General features: G+C 40.2%; 1 protein-coding gene across 1 annotated transcript in view; it reads right to left on the bottom strand.

The window, feature by feature from the left end:
• Positions 1-4654: 4654 nt before the first annotated feature.
• The window catches only part of NAPG (NSF attachment protein gamma), a 32969-nt gene continuing 15213 nt past the window's right edge, over positions 4655-22410 (bottom strand). The window contains exons 6-12 of the mRNA XM_083187656.1: positions 19084-19193; positions 18920-18986; positions 14904-14974; positions 12770-12848; positions 9095-9174; positions 6626-6755; positions 4655-5176 (exon numbers count right to left, since the gene is read on the bottom strand). Coding sequence (XP_083043782.1) covers positions 5033-5176; positions 6626-6755; positions 9095-9174; positions 12770-12848; positions 14904-14974; positions 18920-18986; positions 19084-19193 — 681 coding nt within the window. The 3' untranslated portion in view covers positions 4655-5032. The remainder of the gene's footprint in view (positions 5177-6625; positions 6756-9094; positions 9175-12769; positions 12849-14903; positions 14975-18919; positions 18987-19083; positions 19194-22410) is intronic.

Here is a 22410-nt window from a genome sequence, read left to right as displayed (position 1 = left end):
GTACTGTCTTTTACTAGCTCAGGCATTTTCTGAACAACGTGCCACGCCGTGCTCCCCCACTACTAGATAGTGGCACCTCCACTTGAGTAAGTAGACGCGAGCGTGTCACACTATTTTTAATCAACTCTACCTTGTTTGGGGTGCCTATATTGGTACATTTTCTTAATTTTATTTAAAACATATCATAATACATTTGAATCACGCGTCTATGCACATTTCACTGGGCTTCTGGTTTCTTCAGGGCAAGCCAAGTGATCCTCCAGGAAAGGTATTTATTGTATTTCCTTGGTTACTGTTGTCAGGGGTGTGTGTTTGGCATTTTCCTATTCATTCTCATGCCTGTCATTTTTATTTTCTAGGTTATAGCCTTGCATTCTTCAATTTCAATCAGTTTTTTTTTATTTATTTATTTTTTGTTTATTTTTTCTTTCATTCACATTCATTTGTTGTTTTTATTATTATTCTTGCGTGTTTTGTTTTTTTATTTTTACAGTATGTGTTTTTATTCATATTCTGCATTTTTATATATTGTTTTATTGTAAGTAAATCATGCTTGTTTTTTTTGTTGTTATTTCAATGTTCCAAATTTGTCTGCCTATATTATATTTATTATTATACGTGCTTGAGTTTCTACTCTATTATTATTGCCTTATGTTTTATTAATTTAAGTAATTATATATTTATTCTAACTATACCCATCATCTTCCCACTCTCCTAAGTACACTTCTCCTTTTCATTATCCATTGATAACATCATCTTGCCTTCTGTCACTCAGGTCCACGGTTTAAGAGACATCCCAGACTCTGCACTCTCCACACATCCAGGCTCTCTTCCATTATTGTCACATTATAATATCTCCATGATTACATCATTTCTTTCTCTGGAGGAAACAAATACCCTTATTTACTAACTAGTCATCTCTACACTATACTACCGTAATCATCCTTATTTCCATATTTCCAGCTGCTGACACCCAATGCAAAGTCATGTGCTCAAAGGACAGGTATGGTACAGGATGCAGTGACATCCTATTACAGCACTGCTTGTAGCACCCACAAATCAGACTCCTCCAGGCAGCTGGCCCAGATCAATCAAACACCCCCCATGACTGCCTTAAAGCCGTGTACACACGGCAGCGATATGGGCAATAATATTGCCAGTGATAGGAGTGTGCCCTGGCGATAAATCATGTGCGATAAATCATGCAAGCTCCCGTTTTCAGCCCCATTCTAATCGCTGGTCGCATTACCTCTGAGCAATATATCTAACCCCCCGTGTGTACGCACCTTTAGATGTCCACTTGAAGACCATTTAAGCCTGTGCATTTCAGGTATAAATGGTATTAAACCCTACATCAGGCCCAGTTGCAATATTTATATCTGACTTAAAACCTGTGTTACAATTATATGGCCTCAGTTTCACAGTGTGCTTGAAGAGCAGCTCCCCAACTCCCCCTGCTGTCAACTTGTTAAATGATTTTTAAAACTTTCTTACAACATCCACTTTACAATGAAAATACCTTTAGCTATGGTTATTTATCTATGAACAGTTATTTGCACACAGATTCCGCAGCACTTCACAGAGAACAGGTTAACATTCACATCAGTCCCTGCCCCAGTGGAGCTTACAATCTATATTTCCTACCACATGTACACGGACACACATTCAATCTAGGGTTCATTTTTTTGGGTGCCAATTAAATACTAACTATACTAACAGTATATTTTTGGATTGTGGGAGGAAAACCAGAGTACCCGGAGGAAACCCTTGCAAGCACGGGGAGAATACACAAACTCCGCACAGTTAGGGCCATGGTGGGAATTGAACCCAGGACCTCAGCACTGTGAGGCAGTAATGCTAACCATTACACCATCCTTATTGCCTTTTATTGTTACATAGTTCTGGTCTAAACAGAAAAACTAGGATTGCTATAAAACAAAAAAATTCTTGAAAGTCTTTTAAAATTCCTAAATTGTGTGTTATGTATGGAGGATGCAGTTAACGACAGCTCTTCTTTATTAATATTTATTTATAAATGGTGTTCTACAGTGTACTTTATATAACTCTAAACAGGATAGTGCTGTATTATGCATATGGACCGAGCATGCAATAGTTTCTGAGGCTCTTCCATATCTTAACATTGGTAAATCTCATATACTGTAAATGGTGAAGACAATTCACATCTAGTACACAAAGCATGCGATGTGCTACAGCAGTATGACTTTGTACTAGATGCGTTCTACTAGAAAAAGTACGTGCTGCCATCTTTGAAAACCCATGCAGTTCTTCCCTGCCTGGGGTGTCGCTGTCTGCTGTAGTGCTTCTAGCACAGTGTCTTTATACAGCACTGATATGCAAACCAGGCCTGTGGTAGAAACACCACAGCAGACAGCGACACCTCAGGCAGGGAACAGGAACTGCATGGGTTTTCAAAGATGGCGGGTCCTAGAATGAACACTAGACACCTTTAGTTGCAAAGCAATGCAACTCGGATGCAGAGACTGTGCGGATTAATTTGAGATGACGCTTGTATATCTGTGTGCAACTGAGTCTCTGAATCTGTACACATATTGCTACAATGTAGCAGCTGCAGCTTTTTCCCACTACAAATTCTGCTGTATTTCATATGCAGACTCCATCACACACAATCTATGTGTCAAATTAGTCCTCCCAGGCTCCCCATGCATCATAGTCATATTGTATTATGACAAAACTGCATTTTCAGCAAAATAAAGACACCCACTGTTAGTAGCGCTGCATTTTTCTTTGTTTTAATAGGATAGAGAAACTGTGTAATTCATGGATGTGCTAGTTTAAAAGGTATAGGATGGTAAGCCTAAATATAGGGTACTCATTCCAAGCACAACAAAGTTTTATTTTAAATGACAGCATACAGTACATCTATCTATAAGTTACACTGTACACACATGGTCTGCACAGAACGGGAAGAATTGTGTGTCAAGTGTCACAAAGCTGCAGCCCATAAAATGTAGGCTAAGCAGTGATTACACAGTGACCTGCTTGCTCCCAGCACAATGAGCAGTAACTGGGAGACATCTGTGCACAGCTACCTGCAAGCAGCTGACACTGTCTGATGCAGAATAAATAAGCATGCAGGCATTTGTGTAGTGTGCCATCTATACCAAATAGTGTTCTCTCCTCATTATGCCAGCTTCAACACCATTTCAAATGTGGTGTTATACTAATGGCAGCATTAAAAGTAATGTGCAATAATTGTGTGTTTGTCAGATTATATAGCTGGGGTTATAAAAGAGTGAGCACCATATATTTAACATACTGTAATGTGGAGCGAATGTAACCCAACAAAATGAAACAAAGAGGAATCTATGCAAACAAAGAAGTATTGTTCACAGTATTGGGACTGGGAGGGGGCAGGCTGGTGTTTGCAGGGGGGACACGGGTATCCGGACTCATGATAGCTTGACTCTAGGTAGACAACTATTGGTCGACAGTGAAAAGGTTGACAGGTTCCAAAGGTTGACAGTGAAAAGGTCGACATGCATGTTTTTACAACATTTTGAGCCAACATGTGCCGATAGGCGGTATTTTATACCTTACCATCCACCATGGCACGGAGGGAGAAGGTAGGCGAGCCATACAAGGGGACGCGGTACACTTAGACGGTGTCCATGTCGACACACACACCAAAAAAATATGAAAAACGTATTTCGATCTTTTCCATGTCGACCTTTTCACCATATCCATCTTTTCAATGTTGACCTTTTGACCCTGTCGACCTTTGGACCCATCGACCTTTGGACTGTTGAACATTAGTGGTCAACCATATGACTGTAGACCTAGACATTGTAGATCTAATATACCATAACCGGGACACATTGGATGGAGAGGTCCCACACCCCCTCCATAGTGCACGGTCTCTTGTGATGCTTGTGGAGAGTGATCAGCAGTGGCGCAAAAAGGCTGCTACAGTATATGTGTACAAAGAAAGAAAAATAACACACATTGCCCTAAACAGGGTGAACAGATACGGGCTACCAGTACTGCTAGTGATACCAGCTCCTCCAGCCTTGATCTCATAATGGGAATCAGGTTCTAAGATTTATTGTACATCTTTAGGCTAGAGAATAAGAAAAGACCTATATACTCTGGCTCATGCCTGGCACTAAAACAAATAATTGGAGAGCTAATGGGAGGGTAGAGCATATAAAGGAGGAGAAGTAATTATTGTAGTGCCTACTCCCCCACCGCTCCCTCTTATCCCAGTGTCAGTGCTTCCCAGAAAGGTCAAAAGTGGAATATTCCTTCTCACAAAGAAACACTGCTCCTGATTGGTGGATGAGCTACCAATAGCACAGACTTGCTAATCAAAACTTATTAACCCATGAGAAGTGTTGGATTATGGGGGGGGGCCCTACAAATGTTATATTATGTAAGTATATATATTATACAGTACATACACAAGACAAAAAACATATTATAGATATAAAATATATATAGCAATTGTATTTCTGCAAGCACCAGTTTGGTCCGTTGGTCTCTGAAAAAGAACAATTAGCCTCACATTAAACATAGCAAGCAAAATATAGCAATATTACAAAACACTCATCAATAATGTATATGTTTATATTTTATATTAAATAATGTATCAAAAGCTTCTCAAATCACATACAACTTGATCTTTAAATATTTAATAGCCATGTCACAATTACTTCCAGTAATTTACAGGAAAACACATTTGTACAAACAGAAGTCATTATTTTTAGAATAACTATTCAATCATAAATGACAAAATAAAAGTTACGTGCTACAGTTATACTTCTTGCTGATAGAGATGCACTGAGAAATAATATTGATCCATATACCATTTGTTACATATTGGCATCAGTGGAGCTCTGGTCACAGAATGTGGTGGAAGTGGAAATGAGATTTTGTTTTCATAAAAAAACAAAAAAGCAGTAACATTCCCGTATGATGTATGCAGAGAAGGACGAATTCATTGTAGTTGGTAGACCTGATATTGGAAACACGCATTGGCAGCCATGAGGAGACATTAGCAAAGCCCTCCTTCATATTCGTCCTCATCTTCCGCATTCCGAGTACCACCCTGGGCTGAATCCGCATTCTGGGGGGTCGCTGGAGGTTTCTTTTTGGTGCCACCTCCAGGGACAGCCAAACTCAGTGCCAGCTTAGCATACTATTGCAACAGAGAAAGAGAAAGTTTCAACTTTTTGTATAGATCCCTCTAATACCCCTTTCACACAAGAAAATGCAGAGACTTACCTGGGAATACGGTCCCGGGATCGGGGAGAAAATGCCTAGACAAAATTCTGGGATTTTTCATCTGGGACCCATTCACACCAGCACTAGACCCGGGGCAACCCGGGAACCTAGGCTGGTGTGAAAAGGACCAACCCAGGAATTCCTCGGCATGATCCCAGGACCGAATTCCCTGGTAAGTCCCTGCATTTTATGGTGTGAAAGGGTATTGCTTTAGATAGCATGTCTTAAGAAATAAAGATACTTACATTTGTCAAGGTATTGCATTTGTTCATTTTAATTACATTTCTGTATTTAGTCTTCATTTTTTATTTTTATATATTTCTAGTTACAGTTTTATAATTTGAAGAGCAAAGTATTGTTATTATGATGGAAAGTGTAAAAAAAAGAAAATACGTAAATAAATCCTGAGCACTTAATAACAATTACACAGACATATAATAAACACTGTGCACATATTTCGATCTGCAGTTTACACCAGGGAAGGATATAGATATTTTACATTTTAATTCGTGTCTCTAAAGCAGGGTACAAACCATATAGGGAACTGGCAGGTGAGCTAGCATCCGAAAGTGCATAAATTCTGTCAATGTGGCAGCAATGCAGCAACGACAGAGGTTACTATGCAATTAGCAGCATGGCACTCACTAGGGACATCCCTATTGGCCCTACATGTAGGATGACACCGAAGACCCATGGGAGCGCGCATCATCAGTACGCTCCCATCATCAGTATGCTCACACTAGGCCAGGGATGGGGAACCTTTGGCACTCCAGCTGTTATTGAACTACACATCCCAGCATGACCTGCAATGGTTTTAGCATGGCTAAATAGCAAAACTGCAGCAAGCCATGTTGGGATTTTTTTAGCCCAACAACAACTAAAGTTCCACGTTGGTCCGCTCTGCCGGAACATAGACGTATTGTCTAGTATTGTGCATCCAGCTTATGGTCTCCTTATAAGAGGACAGGCTACTACAGCATAGTTACACACAGTCATTAACTCCTATCCTTTTATAGATACAGAATGCTATACTTTTATAACTTTATCAAGATTTTGGGTTAGTTGGCCCTTTAACATTTCATTGCCTTCTAATAACGCTGGGGCCATGGCTGTAATTTCAACAGGACTCCTGGAGTGGGGTTTGTGCATTAGGTTAGCTGGCTTCTGGTAAAACTAACACTAGTAATTTGTTTAATAAAGATTGATATAGGCAGGGACTGATGTTCGTGATTAAAGAATATCGGTTAAACACAAAGTTTTGTTTAAGAAGGATAATATAAAATATTTAACCTATATGATTGAAAATTATATTTAATTACAGATTTCCATTCCAAAATTCATGACCTGAACCTCGTGCACTTACATCATTATCCATGTATTTAAATAAAGGTGAGTTGCAAACATCTGACACCTGGTCCTGATCTTGCTGATCATATCCCTCTAGTAGCTGTTCCAGGGCAGCGCAGTCCTCGCTACCATTGAAACCTGGAATACTACACAAACATCACGTGTTAAAGTTAATGCACTAAGTACAGACTGCATAGGTCTGTAGGGCTCCATCACAATGAGTCAGTATCCAAAACAGACATTTCAAAAGTTACCGGCGAACTAGACCAGTGGTTATTAAACTCGGTGCTCAGCAACACAAACAGTTCATATTTTCCAGGTTACCTAGCAGATGCACTCATTACGCACTGACACATTTAGAAAGACCCATAGGTGGAGCTAATTACTATGACCAAGTTTAAGAACCTATGAACTAGGCCATAGCAGAAAGCAACCTATAACTGTAAATCTATTTTGTTTGCTTTCTAATAAACAAAAAATAGTTTAAAAAAAATCTAAATAATCCACATTCTATAATTTGCCAATGCAGAAGAAGCCTGATAATTACGTCCATTGACAAACAACTCCTTAGGACAATGGTTCTAAACTTGATCCTCAAGGAACCTTAACAGTGCAGGTTCTAAACAAATCCACAGCGGAGTACAGATGGTTAAACCAAATTGACCAAGATACTTAAGTCACCTGTGGCCAAGCATAGATATACCTAAAACCTGGACTGTTGGGGTGCATTGAGGATGGCGTTTGGGAACATCTGCATTAGGATAATAAAGGTATACTGAACACCACTGTTGTCTATATTCTCATGGACACCTATCTCTGCATCTGTACCAAGCCTGACCCCCATGCATTGAATCTGCATGTACTTACACCGTCGAGCAAGTGTCTTAAACATAATTGTTTTTATACATTGTTACCAGGATGGAGGGATATGCAGAAAGTTGCAGAGAATGGTGAGAAGAACTTTTTTGTACTCCATTACTTTTTTGCAGCATTTAGATGTTACAGGATATACTGCATTCGGTTTTCAAATGCCAGTGGTGCCCCTTACTGGTATAGAAAATCCTTTATCACAGTCAAGGTCACGCAACCGAGTTAATATTGATTGTTGTACTAAAAAATACACAGTAATTCAATGTAAAAAGCTTCTTTACAAGACGGTTATATGGATGCACGACATCTAGCTTACTGTGCGAAATATGTGTGTTATTAACTCTCCTGGTTGATACGGCAAATGCAGAATGTTCTTTTTATAAAAGTTGAAGAAAGTTTTAAACATAAACTCGTATTTCACCTAACTATGCCTCACTAATACTAATCTATTACATAAAAGCCCAAATGATGAAGTCTTGATTTTGAAGCAGTTTGTCGATGTTGTACATTTATCTTTCTGTGTCAGTTGCCAAACTACCATCACACATCTAGGGAACTCCATCCCTTGTTAGGTCACTGAGATTTGGTGTATGTCTGGTGGCAGCACAAACACCGCACCGGTGAGATCTGCTCCAGAAAATGCCACTATACAGTACATAGTCCAGGAAAAGTGGCAGAGAAATCAGTAGCACTTGATGGGGACGCCTGGTCTGTGTACATGCTACTCATAGAGCTGCAGCCTAGATAGCAAAAAGCTGCAATTGGAAGACAAGTGAAGTCTGGTATGGAATGGTTGGCACCAGCTGGCACTGGCATTCTAGCACAGAAGCAAGGGCATGTGGTCCCATAAAGGTACAGAGAAAGGTGCACATGGGAGGGGTTACACCTCTGTATATACTGTATAAGTGTAGATCTTTAGTACACAGATGCAACCATCTACCAGGGGATAAAGCTTTAGAAAAAGTACAAATTTAACCCCTTCACTGGTAATCCCGAGAATTTTCTGGGCTATTCCCTAATGCCCAGACTGGCAAGCCAGGAAAATTCTTGTGATTCACAGAGTTTAGTGCCGGGCATCTCTTGTTTCAGCGCTGCCCAGCTCCCTCTCCCCCGCTGCGCCTCTGGCTCACAACGCGCCCCCCCCCCCCCGTCTGTTTTTACAGCCTGCGGCGCTGGCTTATGACAAGCCGGGTTGCCGAAGGCAGGGACGAGGCGCAGGGCCGGTCAGCGGCTGATTGACGTTTCATCGGCACTGCCCGGACCCAGGGACACAGCAGTGTTTTTTGTCCCTCCCTTAAAAAAAAAAACACCACTGAAGGGATTAAATAAATAAAAGGACCACATGGGCTTGGAAATGAATATTGTATACATTATTATGGTGTGTATATAATCACAGCATATCAGGGAATGGTGGATACACCTCCCCTCCATTCCGATGCCACTACAGAGGCCTGTGTAATCTGTTCTGCCTCCCTTCACTACCTATCAGCACCCTTGGAGAGTAATGGGATTGAAAGAAAAGTGCATAATATACAGTATTTAGGTACCAGGGTTACTTTACATAACCATCTTACTAACACTCTACAAAACAGTCATGCTCTGATTATTCACTTACCTGTAACTTTCTCTGACACACTTCTCTGCAGCCACGTAATCATTTCTATGAAGATATACTAACACATGGGCAATGGTTTTCTAAATAAAGCAATAAAAGCACATTAACAATCAAAAATGTTATTTTATACTAGATCAGTAAATAAGGATATTGCTTTCACAGTGCAGCTTTATGAAAAACCAGCCAATTACATCCTCTCCATTCATTGTAAGCTCTCACCCGAAACATACTGGCACTATGGGCAGTATTCAATGAAAAAAATTCGCCGTACAAGGCGAGAGATTTTTTCTCTCGCCATGCACTCGCTCTGTTCCGGAGGGTTAGCTGCCACTCCTGCTCCCTCTATTCAATGTGGTTAAGACTCGCCGCCACTCGCGGCGAGTCTTAACCCCTGCAGCGGATGAGCATCCGCGGCAGGGAGCCGGGGGACGGTGGCAGCCAGGGAGATTAAAGTCTCCTTGGCTGCCCCAGAACATATGTGGAGGGGAGGTGGGCTCCCCGGGACCCAGGCAGCACAAGCTGCCCCCCCCTTTAGCCAGCGGGGGACCCAGTATTCACTGCACCCGATCGTGCATATGTAATGATCGGATGCAGTGAATATATGACTATGTAATGAGCGGCTTGAGAGCTCCGGCCCCCTGCTGGCTGCTCTGTGTAAAAAAATATTTTTTTTTTAAAATATTTTTTTTTTATTAAATATATATTCATGTGCTTATGCACATGAATAAAAATAACATGCCCTTCACAGAAAAAAAATCCTGATTTTTTGACACCAAAATTCAAAAAAAAAAACCCTTTTAGTTTAAAAGTTCACATTCCAGCTCTCCATGAAAAGATGGAGAATTGCTACACGGAGAGAGACGGCGAAAATCACTTAGAAAGACGGAGAATATTTCACATTGAATAGGGTGGTTCACTTTTGGAGAGCAAAATGATCCGTCCAAGGCGAAAAAAGCACAAATTCGCCATAAAACAGGGCGAATTTTTCTCATTGAATACTGCCCTATATGAATACATCAGAAGGAGCATGACATTGGGCCAGATGCACCAAGCTTAAATAAAGTGGTAAAGTGGAGAGTAATAAAGCACCAGACAATCAGCTCCTGTCGTGTTACAGGCTGGGTTTTAAAAATGAAAGTTAGGGGCTAGCAGGCTTGTCGGTCGTCACTCTCCATGTCACACTTTTTGAAGCTTGGTGCATCTGGCCCAATGTCTGATGGTGCACTGTTACATATACTTTTATGGGTGGTGTCCGATGCTGCTGGTGAGCTGTGACAGCGAGCGGGGCTGACTGTTTGCTGCCACAGCTCGCAGGGTCAGTATTCAACTGACCCCCTGCATACGCAGATTCCCCCTCGCTCAGTTTTTAAAACAATGAGACTCGCAGCTAAATGCAGCAGGCTCTCTGCATTAGCTGCAAACCTCGCTGCTTGGGGGAATCCTCACCATCCTCTGACAGCAAGGATTCCCCCGGCACGTTGAATAGGGTGAGCGGCCGGCCCGGGGGTTAAACAGCGAGGATCGCTTGTTTTCGGCAATCCCTGCTGTTTAACCCCCTTGTCGGCCACTTACAATAAACCTTTATGCCCAGTGTATGCTCTCGGTACGGCTTGCTCCATTTAGTTGGGAACATAATTTAACTCAATGTGTAATTCAGACTTCTACAAATGTGGTATCTAGTCAAAAGGTTGACAGTGTCTAGTTCGGCACATGTAGTGGACATTGGCAATGTCGACGTGGCGATGGTCAATACATGAAAAGATTGACAAGTTTTTCTTTATTTTATTCTTTACATTTTTCAGACTTTACCATCCATGTAGAATGGGATGGGTAAAGCGTGCCAAGCACAGCGGTAGCACATTGAGGCACCTTCCCTGGTAAGCAAAGTGAGACATGCCAGGGGACACTGTAAACGAAATTTATGTGATTAAAACTAAAAATTGACCCAAAAAACATGAAAAACTCACTTCAATCTTTTCATGTGTCAAAACTCATGTCAACCTTTGTCTATGTTGATCATGTCCGTGTTGATCAATTGACTGTTTCCCTGTTGGCACACTAGGTCGCATGAGAGTCTTTTAGCATCAGGCATCTTTTTTGGCAGAAAATACGTCTTAACAGACTGTGCTGATTAATATTATGTGACACTTGTATATCTGTGTACGACTGAGTCTCTGAATCTATACACAAAGTGCTGCAATGTAGCAGGTGCAGCTTTTTTCCAATACAAGTTATGTTCTGCTCAATATACAGACTTATTTACACACAATATATCAAATTAATCAGCAGAGTCTCCATGTGCAGGCTAGTCATAATGCGACTGAAATGCACCCAATGTTAACAGATGTGCGCAGGACCTAGCAGCTTACTCGCGCCAGGCATCGCACGCTGTGCGGCGTATTGAGGCTGGATGTATGATATTGCATCTGATGATAAGATAGCACAAAAATAACTCATAGCTCAAAGGTTAAAATACCATAAACAGCTGAGAAAAATAATAAATGCTGCAAAATTTTCATTCTATGAATAATATTCACCTAAAACCAATCTGAACACGGATGGGAATAAAAACAAGCCAACACATGACCTATCGCTTATGAAGATGCATAAAAACAAATAAACTAATTTGTGCAATGGTCATATATTATTGTATTGTATTGACAACCGTGATGTATAGTCGCAAAGCCAGTACAATCTTAAGCGGAGTACACACTAAATGAAAGTTTATCTGATCCGGCAGATCATACTGATATATCGCCCATGTTGCCTAGTGTGTACAGACTATTGCACGCTCAAACGTATCATTCGCCATGCTCCTGGATGTGGCCACTGAACAATATTGCACTTGATTATGCACTATATCATTCAGTGTGTACAGGATGACCGATGTATTGTTACATCATCATTATGCATGGGAAAACCATCACAAATGGTAAGAAAGAAATTGATAAGGTCATTTATAAGCACCTACACTAAAGATCATTGGCAGGCAACAAAACACATAAGGAGGAGACGTGGTCTGAAAAATATGGCAGGAATATAATCTTGATAAAGTAGCAGCCAATCAGCTCTTCACTGTTATTTTTCAAACACAGCCTAAAAATGTAGGGCAGAACGGATTGGCTGGTACTTTATCACTCATGCAGTATGGGTATCTCTCTGAGCTTTGATAAATAATGCCCAAAGTTGGAGATACTTGCAATCTCTGTAACAGAGGTTAACAACAAGGCACCTCAACCGGCCAGGTTCTAAGTATTTCCATGGCTCAGCACACCTGGTTAAATCAAATTGACAGAGACACTAATTAAATTACCTGTGGCCAAGCATAGATATACTTAAAACCTCCACTGTTGGGGAGACTTGAAGACCTGGGTCAGATTTATTAAGCCCGCTGAAGTAATAATGTGGCTGGAACTGGCCAAGCAGCTCCTGTCATTTTTAAAACCCAGCCTGTAACTTGACGGGTAGAAGCTTATTGGCCAATGATAAAGTACCAGCCACTTTATCACTTCACCAAGCTTAATAAATCTGCCCGTGTTTGGGAACCACTGCTGTACTGCATAAGTGTTCCCATGAAAAAGCATTGCTTTCCAAAGCTTACAGTGCTGAATGCTATATGCAGATACTGGTAATATAAGTGGCTGGTGCAGCTGGTAACACTAAACAGTACCATACCTTAAAGTAAGTGGGATAATTCTCAATCTCTTTGTACATAATCTTTTCTTTCTGAATAGATACTGCAGCTTCATCTAGTCTAAAAACAAAGCAAAGTGTCACATACAGTGTCATATACGGTTTATATTCCCGGCACGGATATGCTAAAAAAGTTTCATGGAAAGATTGAGAGCAGACAATGATAAAGACAGGCATCTGGATGCAACTGCTGGACGCTGTGTGCCAGCAAGGGATGGTAATACCTGATGACAGGTTGGATTGCTGTATAATAATTGCATTTGTATTGTACATACAAGAAAGGTAAAATCTAAGTAGACCAGACACCATCACTTTTATTTGCTTCAGGTACTTTACTTGTACAGCTGCGCACTTAAGTCATCAGGGTCAAACGGTCGACACATTAAAAGGTCAACGTGACTTTTATTGATGTTAATGTTGACATGGAAACCGATTAAGTAATTCTTCACTCGCCATTCTCAACCGTAGTATGAAAAAGTCCAAACAATTTTTAAAATTGTGACCTTTTTACAAGTTGACCTTTTTCACGCCAGCCTTTTGACCATGTCAACCTTTTTGACTATCTATCGCACAGTACCACCGCAAAACAGGGAAAAACAAAGCAGCATGCTGTTACAGTGGTTTAGTTTAGGTCTTTCTTTAAGGTTTTAGGTTTATACTGGTGATCTAGCTTATTGCTGGGCTCTTGATAACAGGTGTATAAAATACGAACATTATAAATGTATTTATGGAATACAACTAAAGAAATTTCTGACATTGTGGATGGATTGGACTTAATTTATATGTGGCAAATGTAAGCAAGAATTTTTCACTTAATTAATCCTTCTGACTATTATTGCAGATAAATGGTTTATGTGAGGAGTCTTGGTTTTTCAATCATCTGTGGACTTAGTAGTAAAAGATAGATTTCAAATGCATAAAAAATAAAAGAATTTGCAAGCCGATCAATTATCGAATGACTGCGCATGTAGTAGTGTTCATTCTAGCACCCGCTATCTTTGAAAACCCATGCACTTCCTCTTCCCTGCCTGGGGTGTCGCTGTCTGCTTTAGTGCTTCTAGCACAGTGCGGTCTGTCTATCAGCACTGATATGCAAACCAGACCTGTGCTAGAAACACCACAGCAGACAGCGACACCCCAGGCAGGGAAGACAAATTGCATGGGTTTTCAAAGATAGCGGGTGCTAGAATGAACACTATGTAGCATGACTGCGAGATGGCACACATTCACAGTTGGCCTCTGTTAATGATCTGCTCCCTCCTCTGTACATGCACAAATGGCGGAGTGGGTCATTAACGACCCCGGGGGAGTGTACATTGGCCGTTGGTGGGGGCATACATACTGGGTGATATACTTAGCGATATTACTCAAAAGCGCTAAAATAATCCATATCACTCATTTTTTGAACCAGGCTAAAACCTCTCTGCACATGCTAGATCAGCCCCACCGGCAGTGAAACGTGGTTTCCACCTGTTGCTTGATCATTTGCTTTCTGCTAGCAGGCTTACAGCTAGAAGGAGACAGTTATCATATACTTTCTATGGCTAATAGCGAATGGGATTTAACATGTGATTGGTTGCTCATAGCATCCCATGTGAAATAGAGCTCTACATTTAGTTCATTCCCCCCTATATATTATTATTTCTGCGTGTTCTTCCTGCTTGCCACAGTTTTCCCTGTACTCCCACAAATAAATGTGTGGACTATTTTGTGACTGCTGCAAGGGCTAGACTTAAATGAAATTGAAAAAGCCAGTAATATAAATAGTAATACATGGCATGTTGTGCATTTAATATTTGCGGCACTTTACATTTTGTTAAAAAGTTTACGCTTTTTTGAATTTACGCTCAGTTTTGATGCTTATATTTAACTCATTAGCAAGTTTATTATATTCCTAGTTTGATTGTACATTTTATTTTGGCAATTATCAACACTTCTAATAAAAATGAATGCAGTATATGCGGCATACTGCAACCAGGTATGCTGGGGTCCGCTCCTTGCTGCCATGCTCAATAGGTAATCTTATTCACAAACATGTCTGGAGGGTGCTGGAAGGTTCCTAGGTGATCTTAACAAAAGCACAGGAATGAATAGAAACCATAAAATAGGGCCGTACCGTCGCGCTCTCACTAGCAGTCTTGATGCCTTTCCTTGAAGTTCCACAGCTTGACGTAAACGATCTTCATTCTAAAGAATTGAAAGACAAAAAAACAAACCACATCCATTACTGAGTAGCAAGTGAGTCCCAGAAGCCTGGGATAAGCATCCTCTGCAGTTCCAGCCATTACCAAATACTGCTAGAGATTAAAATGTTAAGCAGATCCAAAGCCATTACATAGCAAAATGCTATGCAAATATACACTATATTTACTTACACTATAGGGACAAAAGTTTTTGGCCACACCTGTTAATTATTGAATTCATGTGTTTTAATAAGACCCATTGCCACAGGTGCACAATATGAAGCAACCAGCCATACAGTCTCCATTGGCAAACATTTGTGACACAAAATGGGTCGTTCTGAAGAGCCCAGTGGCTGCGACAGTGATACTGTGTAGAATGCTATATTTGCAATAAAACTGTTCCTGAACTTCATCCCTGCTGGATATTCCTTGGTCATCTGTAAGTGACAGTGGAAGTGTTGAGGAAATCCTGGGATGAAAACCAGGGGGAGAAAGAACCAGTGTGAGATCCAATCAAATGCTGCAACCCAGAGCTTGTGGCTATGATTGGTCTTCAATTTCGGTCATCTCCTGTATGGAAATACTGTTGATTAAACAAAATGAACCTGCCAGTTCTGTTCACAGATCTGCCAATCCCCAGGGGACACCGTTGCTGTAGCAGACTCTGCTTGGGATCTCCTAAAAAAAATATTATTTTATGTGGTAATGCAGTGCAATGCTGTAAATGATTTGGGCCAAAGAAATTATTTTTTTCATTACAGCAGTATAGAGTAGCCCTGTCCCTGGGTATACGGTTGTAAGATCATACAACAGAGTAAAGCCACATCATATGTTTTTATTTCAAATATGAGCAACAGAAAAAAAAAACTGAAGTTTATCCTGATTCTTATTTCAATTTATGCAACCAGCTTTGTTAGGAATCTGCTTTAACCAAGTTTTATGTAAACTAGGAATGAAACATGTGCAGTAGCTGTATGTATCTTCTTTGTTAAAGTTGCTAACCTAGATCTGAGTTATACAAAGAATCTGGGAAATGCAGATGTGTCCTCATACATGTAGCCTCAATACCCCATGCAGCAAGAGATGCCTGGCGTGAGTGAGCATCCAGATCCTGTGCAGCTCTGCTAAAGTCAAGTTGATGAAAATGCATCATAATAATAATAATAATTATTTTATTTATAGCACTGTTTCTCCAATAGGACTCGTGGCGCCTAACAGAATTAACATAATACGGTACAGAAATAATTAAGCATAGAAAAGCTCAGAACTGTTCCATTCCGTTGACCAACATATTTCAGGCCCTCAATCAGAACCCCATGGTCCACGATTTTAAATATTGCAGATATACCACTTTTTCTCAATAACCTTTCCTAGAAGAGGAAGGTTTGAAAATCGGTCTGTAGTTGGTCATGCAGTTAGGATCTAAATTAGGCTTTTTAAAGAAGAAGTCTAACATTTCCTGCCTTTAAGGCTTCAGGAAAACTGCCCATCTGCAGAGAGCATTGAACAAATTTTGCAAATAAATACAGGGCTAATTATGTCCATACACTGTACTAGGAGCTTGGTTGAGACTGGGTCCAGATCACAGGTAGTGGGACGCAGTAGTCAGACCATTTCAGCAGTCTTTTACATCCAATGGGTCAAAACTGGTCTAGGAGAACAGGTGGCTTACATTGGCATGCTGGTAGTTTGGAGCTCCTTTGTTGGCACTGTGGAGATTCAAGCCCGGATGGTGGATACTTTATCTGCAAAGAATTTGGCAAAATCATTGCATCTTGCCACACAACACAATGTGACTAAGATGCACAAGACTGGGCTGATTAATTTGACATGAAACACATATATTGTACGTGACGGAGTCAGTATACAGATCAGAACCTGTATTGGAAAAAAGCTGCAGCTGCTTTATTGTAGCACTTTCTGTACAGATTCATAGACTCAGTTGCACACATATATAAAAGTGTCATATCAAATTAATCAAGACAGTCTTCTTGTGTGTCCTTGATTTGTGACTAAAATGCATTTTCTGCTAGAGGAGTCTCACATGACATGGTGTGCCAAGGAGCATTGTTTGGCATAGCTGCAACAAAAATGTATGTATAAGGACGCATCTGTAGAAAATAAACTATTTGCAAAAGAAATGTGTACTTCTAATCAAAGGGTAAATATAACATTAAATTAATCACTTAACAAATTCCAAATTTTTACAGCGCTCAATCAACTAGGTAAACTGTGCCCATCTCCCACAGAGACACTGGTCCACATTGTCCCTTCTGAGATACTTTTACTGCATAAATCCATAAGACACAGATAATACATATTTCTTCACATCATTTCTATCCCCAGCTAAGGAAAGACAGAGAAAGCCTTCATTCCCTCCACTATATCCCCAGAGCCAGTGACAGTGATTGTGGTGCACTCTGCTGTTATTTTAGGGAAATTTACCAGTGACCAGAAATGTGCTATTTTCTAATATTAAATGAGCACACAGTAGGCTTATGGAACAACTGACTCATTATAAATCCTAAAGCGGATCCCGTTGCTTAGATAGGAACTATATAGGTTAGTTCAAATCTATCACAGTTTATGTTATGTGTACATGACATCATTAGAAAGCAGTATTTACAATAGCATGGGTAGTCTAAGAAAGAGAACAGTAATTACCAAAGTCTATGGCTCCTGCTCTGGGATACGTGCTCATGGCAGGTTTAACATCTGCTAGTGGTGTGTTGTCTTTTCAACAATCTCTGTCGCTCCATTCGGCATTTGTTAAAACTGCAGTGAGTATAGAAACAGTGGTCGTCATAGTTATCTATGATCACCAATGGCAGATGTTAAGCTACTTGCTAGTAGCTATCTATGTACGTACATACACTATGTTGTATATTATAGCAAACTAGCCCTAAAGCTCCACTGTCACCAATCGACCAGCGCTCCTCCTAACATATGCCATTCTATCACCTACTCTCCCTCCCTGTTATCACCCTCTCTATTGCACACCCCTCTCTCTCTAAAAAGGTTCTATCCTCCACAGTATCCACATTACCAGGACAAATACGTCCTATACCTACTCCCTGCGCTCTTAGCCCTGGTCTCCATATATCCCCAAAGGTCAATTCTCCAGAAGCTTTTGTCCTGCTTTCTTCACCAAGTATTCAGGGCACAGGTTCAGCTCCCTTCTCCTGTTTGTTTCTAGAAGTTATAGGCCGAACTTAAGTTAGGGGCGAAAAAAAAATTGTATACAAAAAAACTTTTTTTTTGTTGATGTTTTGCTTTTGAGCTATCCAATTTGGACGCCTGGAAAAAACAAACATTTTTGACCCAAAAACACACAGTGAAACCTGTGTGTTTCTGCTATGGACAAGGCCCATTTTTGGACAAAAAAATGGGGCTGTTTTCAGGGATTTTGCCTCGCCTGTTGAAGGCAGGTGAAATAAAATCCCAGGTAAACTGCAACACCCGCCGGCTTATTGGGGCTAATAGAATAGCCCCACGGTGAGACAATTACCCAATCATTGATCCGGGGTAATTGAATATCGGCCATCGTGAGGGGTTTGGCCTTCAACCTCCCCACTATTTATTCTTATATTCGTAACTGTATTGTTAGGTGCAATGTTCTGTACTGCATTGATGTATGTTCCTTGTACTTCCAGGAGCTGTGAACCCTTTGTAGTGCCCTATAAATAGTAATAATAGGCTGTGATTGTTATGATCACAATAAGATGAATGGCGATTGTTACTTTGATTCTACTATTACAATAGCTACATACACACTATATGTTTAATAAACATTATGAATATATTCCTAAGAGTGACTAGTTAATTAGGTCCATGTGTATTTGATCACATAGAAGCATTCAGGGTAATTTATTATATAAAAGGTTAAAAATACATGTAATAGCCATGAAATATGATATCTTTCTTAGTTACAGATGGATACTGAACATACCTCAAACACGGATGCCGACTGCTGATATAGCTGGACAGCTTTTTCTAAGTTCACATTTTCTATCAGCCTGAAATGAAACACTCATTTATTCAGCTATACAGAAAGAGGTTAGGATAGGAGACAGAGGTTTCTTTATTACACATCCATACACCCCATATACTCACTTCCCAGCTCGCTCCAAGGCCATAGCAGCCGTGTCAGGTGTCCCATTCTCCAGAAACATCATACTGGCTCTCTCTATCAGCTGGACGGCCTCTGGTAGTTTCTGCATTTCCTGTAATGGTAGGTTATAATAAAATGTTTAAGGAGTTATAGTGTTTGGTCGACAAAAGCTGCCTTCGCTTGTTGCCTTTCTTAGCACCCTACAACTTCAGGCTACTTTTGCCTACAGTTTATTTTTTTTTTTTGCAAAATTGTAAAATATACATACATATTGTCCACCATTGGACTGCCATAAAACCATTCTCACAGACAAACATCGGTACTATCTGACATCTCCGAATACCTCAGTTATCAAATATCAATTCTGGTCCTCAAGTACCGTTACAATTACAATCATTTAAGACAGAAATAAACATAACATACCCTTTAGGAAGGATTCATCTAAGAATTTCATATAGCATTGGAAACAAGAACAGTAGGGATTCATGAATGCCCCCCGTATGTACCTCAATTGAAATTTACTTTTTAATAGATTGGGTCTATATTAATACAGGGTCACGCTATCGTCTCTAAGACGAGGGGCATCTAGGTAAATTTCTTCTATATACATCCCAGTCTAGCCAAAGTTTTAATGTTTTATTTTGGTCTGTTTTCCCCAATGTTTCCCACTTAAAGCAACACTCAATCTTCTCTATTACTTTTTGTAAGGTTGGAGCCTGTTCTTGTTTCCAGTGCTGCGCAATAGCAGTAATGCCTGCCGAAATTATTTGATTCAAAATATATTTCTTAGAACAGGTTAGGCTCGTTGGAAGTATATGTAAGAGTGTTACCTGTGCATTTAACTGGATATCCAGGCCCAACCTATCTAACAATTCCCGTTTAATCTCAGCCCACAAGACTACTATTTTCTGACAGGCCCAAAAAATATGTATTGTATCTGCCCTTTCACCACATCTCCAACAAGTATCTGGTTGTTCAGGGAAAAAGGAATGCAACTTGACTGGGGTATAATATGTATCGTAAAAGATAAAATAGAATCTTTCAATATACATTGTTGATTTCGACATTTTATTAACACTGGAAAAAAGCTGGTCCCATTGTGTAATATCCCATTCAAAATTTAAGTCTCTTTCCCATCTAAGCTGCCATTTAGTTTTATAATTCAGTTCCACCTCTAGATCTAACAAGAGGTAATACCAGAATGAAATCCCCTTTTTCCTACAGTTTATTATAGTTTAAATTGTTCACTCCCTCTGCTTAAATGGAAATATAATATATATATATATATATATATATATATATATATATATATATATGCAGTATTAGAAAGCCAGCAACATCCAGTAGTTTTTGAAAAAGTATCAAAAAAAGTAATTTAATGGCATATAAAGTGCAAATGTGACAGACATAACAAAAGTAATCAAAACATCAATGCAGGGATGAGATGGTATACTTAGCAAAAAGGTTCAATCAGAAAAAAGAAACCATCGCAGCATCCCTGAAAGCGGTCATACCGACAGCTGTTTCGGTGCATCTGTGATGTACCTTCCTCACGGGCATAGACCACTGACCCCCAGGGCGCTCCATATATACCTGCATACACACATAATCACATGAAACAGCCTCACCTGTCCACGCCGTTTTCCCGCCGATGACGTCACCTGAGCCGCGTCCGTTGTCTGGCGTTGTCACAGCAACTGAAAATCCTGAGCCGGCGCTCGTACGTATGGGGCGGAAGTGCGTCACTGACATCGTGGTCGTGGCAACGCCGGACAACATCCGGCTTGTGTCGTGGATCACATAGGAATACACGCTGATTGGCCACCATCATACTCAGCACGGGGATTTATTGTTTGACTGGTTACCTAGGCAATCGGACTTACGGTCCAGGCGGGTTCGTCGGCATGGAATAGGCAATGGAGGGAGTATTAATACACAGCCAAATATCCTTAAAAAAAAGAAAAAGATAAATGAAAAAATACTAAAGGGATCAAGGCTGTTTAGGAATCATGTGAAAGAATACGTTGTATGCATAATAGATGGAGCTACCTGAAAGAAAGTCATAAAAATATGTGGAAAAAATGTGAAAAAAAAATGTGAAAAAAAATTGTGAAAAAAAGGGGGGGGGAGGAGGGAGGAATATCAAAAAAGGAAAAAATGAAAAATACCAATACACAAAAAAATGTAACAATAATGAAAGGACAAATAAAGAAGGGCAGGAGAGGCTTGAAGAATACAGTAAAAAGAGGGGAGTACAGTAGCAACAACAATATTCAAGAATATTAGACAATATCTACAATATAGGACACCACGAGTACCCTAAAGGCATTCAAATGAAACAGTGTAATGACTGGTATTCATTAAGGCCTAGGGGGGTAGTACTCTTGAGACGATCAATCCACTGGCATTCACGTTGTAAAAGTAACCTATTGCGGTCTCCTCCCCTTCTCAGAGGAGGGATGTGATCAATGGGCATAAAGTGAAAGTCTCGCATGGTATGTTTGACTGTGGCAAAATGTTTGGCCACTGGGGGCGTATTGCAATCAATGGTGGAATAGGCTTTTTTTATCGAAGAACGATGTCCTGAAATACGTTCCTTTAGGAGTCGTATCGTCTTACCGACGTAAACTTTGTTACAGGAGCATAAGATAATGTAGATGACATAACGACTGTCACAATTTAAGTGATGACGTATGGTATATGTGACACCGTCCACCGGATTGGTGAATCTGCTTCCTGTACAGAGAAATTGGCAGTTAACACAATTGTGGCATTTGGTTACACCATCTTTAGCTTTCAACCAATGTTGATTTTTAATTGGTCCAATATCAGAGCTTGCCAATATATCTCTCAAGTTATTGCTCCTTTTAAAACAAAATAAGGGAGGTGTTTTGCAAAAAGGTCCCACCACTTCGTCTGTCTGCACTATATGCCAATGTTTCAAAACAACCTTACGGATGTGTGCAGATGCAATGGAATAGGTGGAAGAAAAAACAAGTCTCTCTGTCATAGGATCCTTTTGTTTGGTCTCGAATGTTTGTTTACGTGAGAGTTGTAAACAATGGGCCACAGCTTCCTTAATTTCAGGTGACGCATATCCTCTTGAAATGAATCGCTCGCCCATTTCTTCTAAGGCATCCGGAAGGGCTGTGGGATCAGAAGTGATTCGCACTACCCTTAATAATTGCGACAGGGGTAAACCTCTTTTGAGAGGTAAAGGGTGAAATGAGTCAGCCGCTAGTAGAGAGTTCTTGTCTGTATTCTTCCTAAAAATGCTTGTAGAAATGGCCCCGTCCATACAGTTAATGTTGACATCCAGATAACTTATA

This window comes from Crinia signifera, chromosome 5, assembly GCF_055691185.1.
Source record: "Crinia signifera chromosome 5, ASM5569118v1, whole genome shotgun sequence".
NCBI lineage: Eukaryota > Metazoa > Chordata > Amphibia > Anura > Myobatrachidae > Crinia > Crinia signifera.
This window is presented reverse-complemented; position numbering and strand designations above follow the sequence as displayed.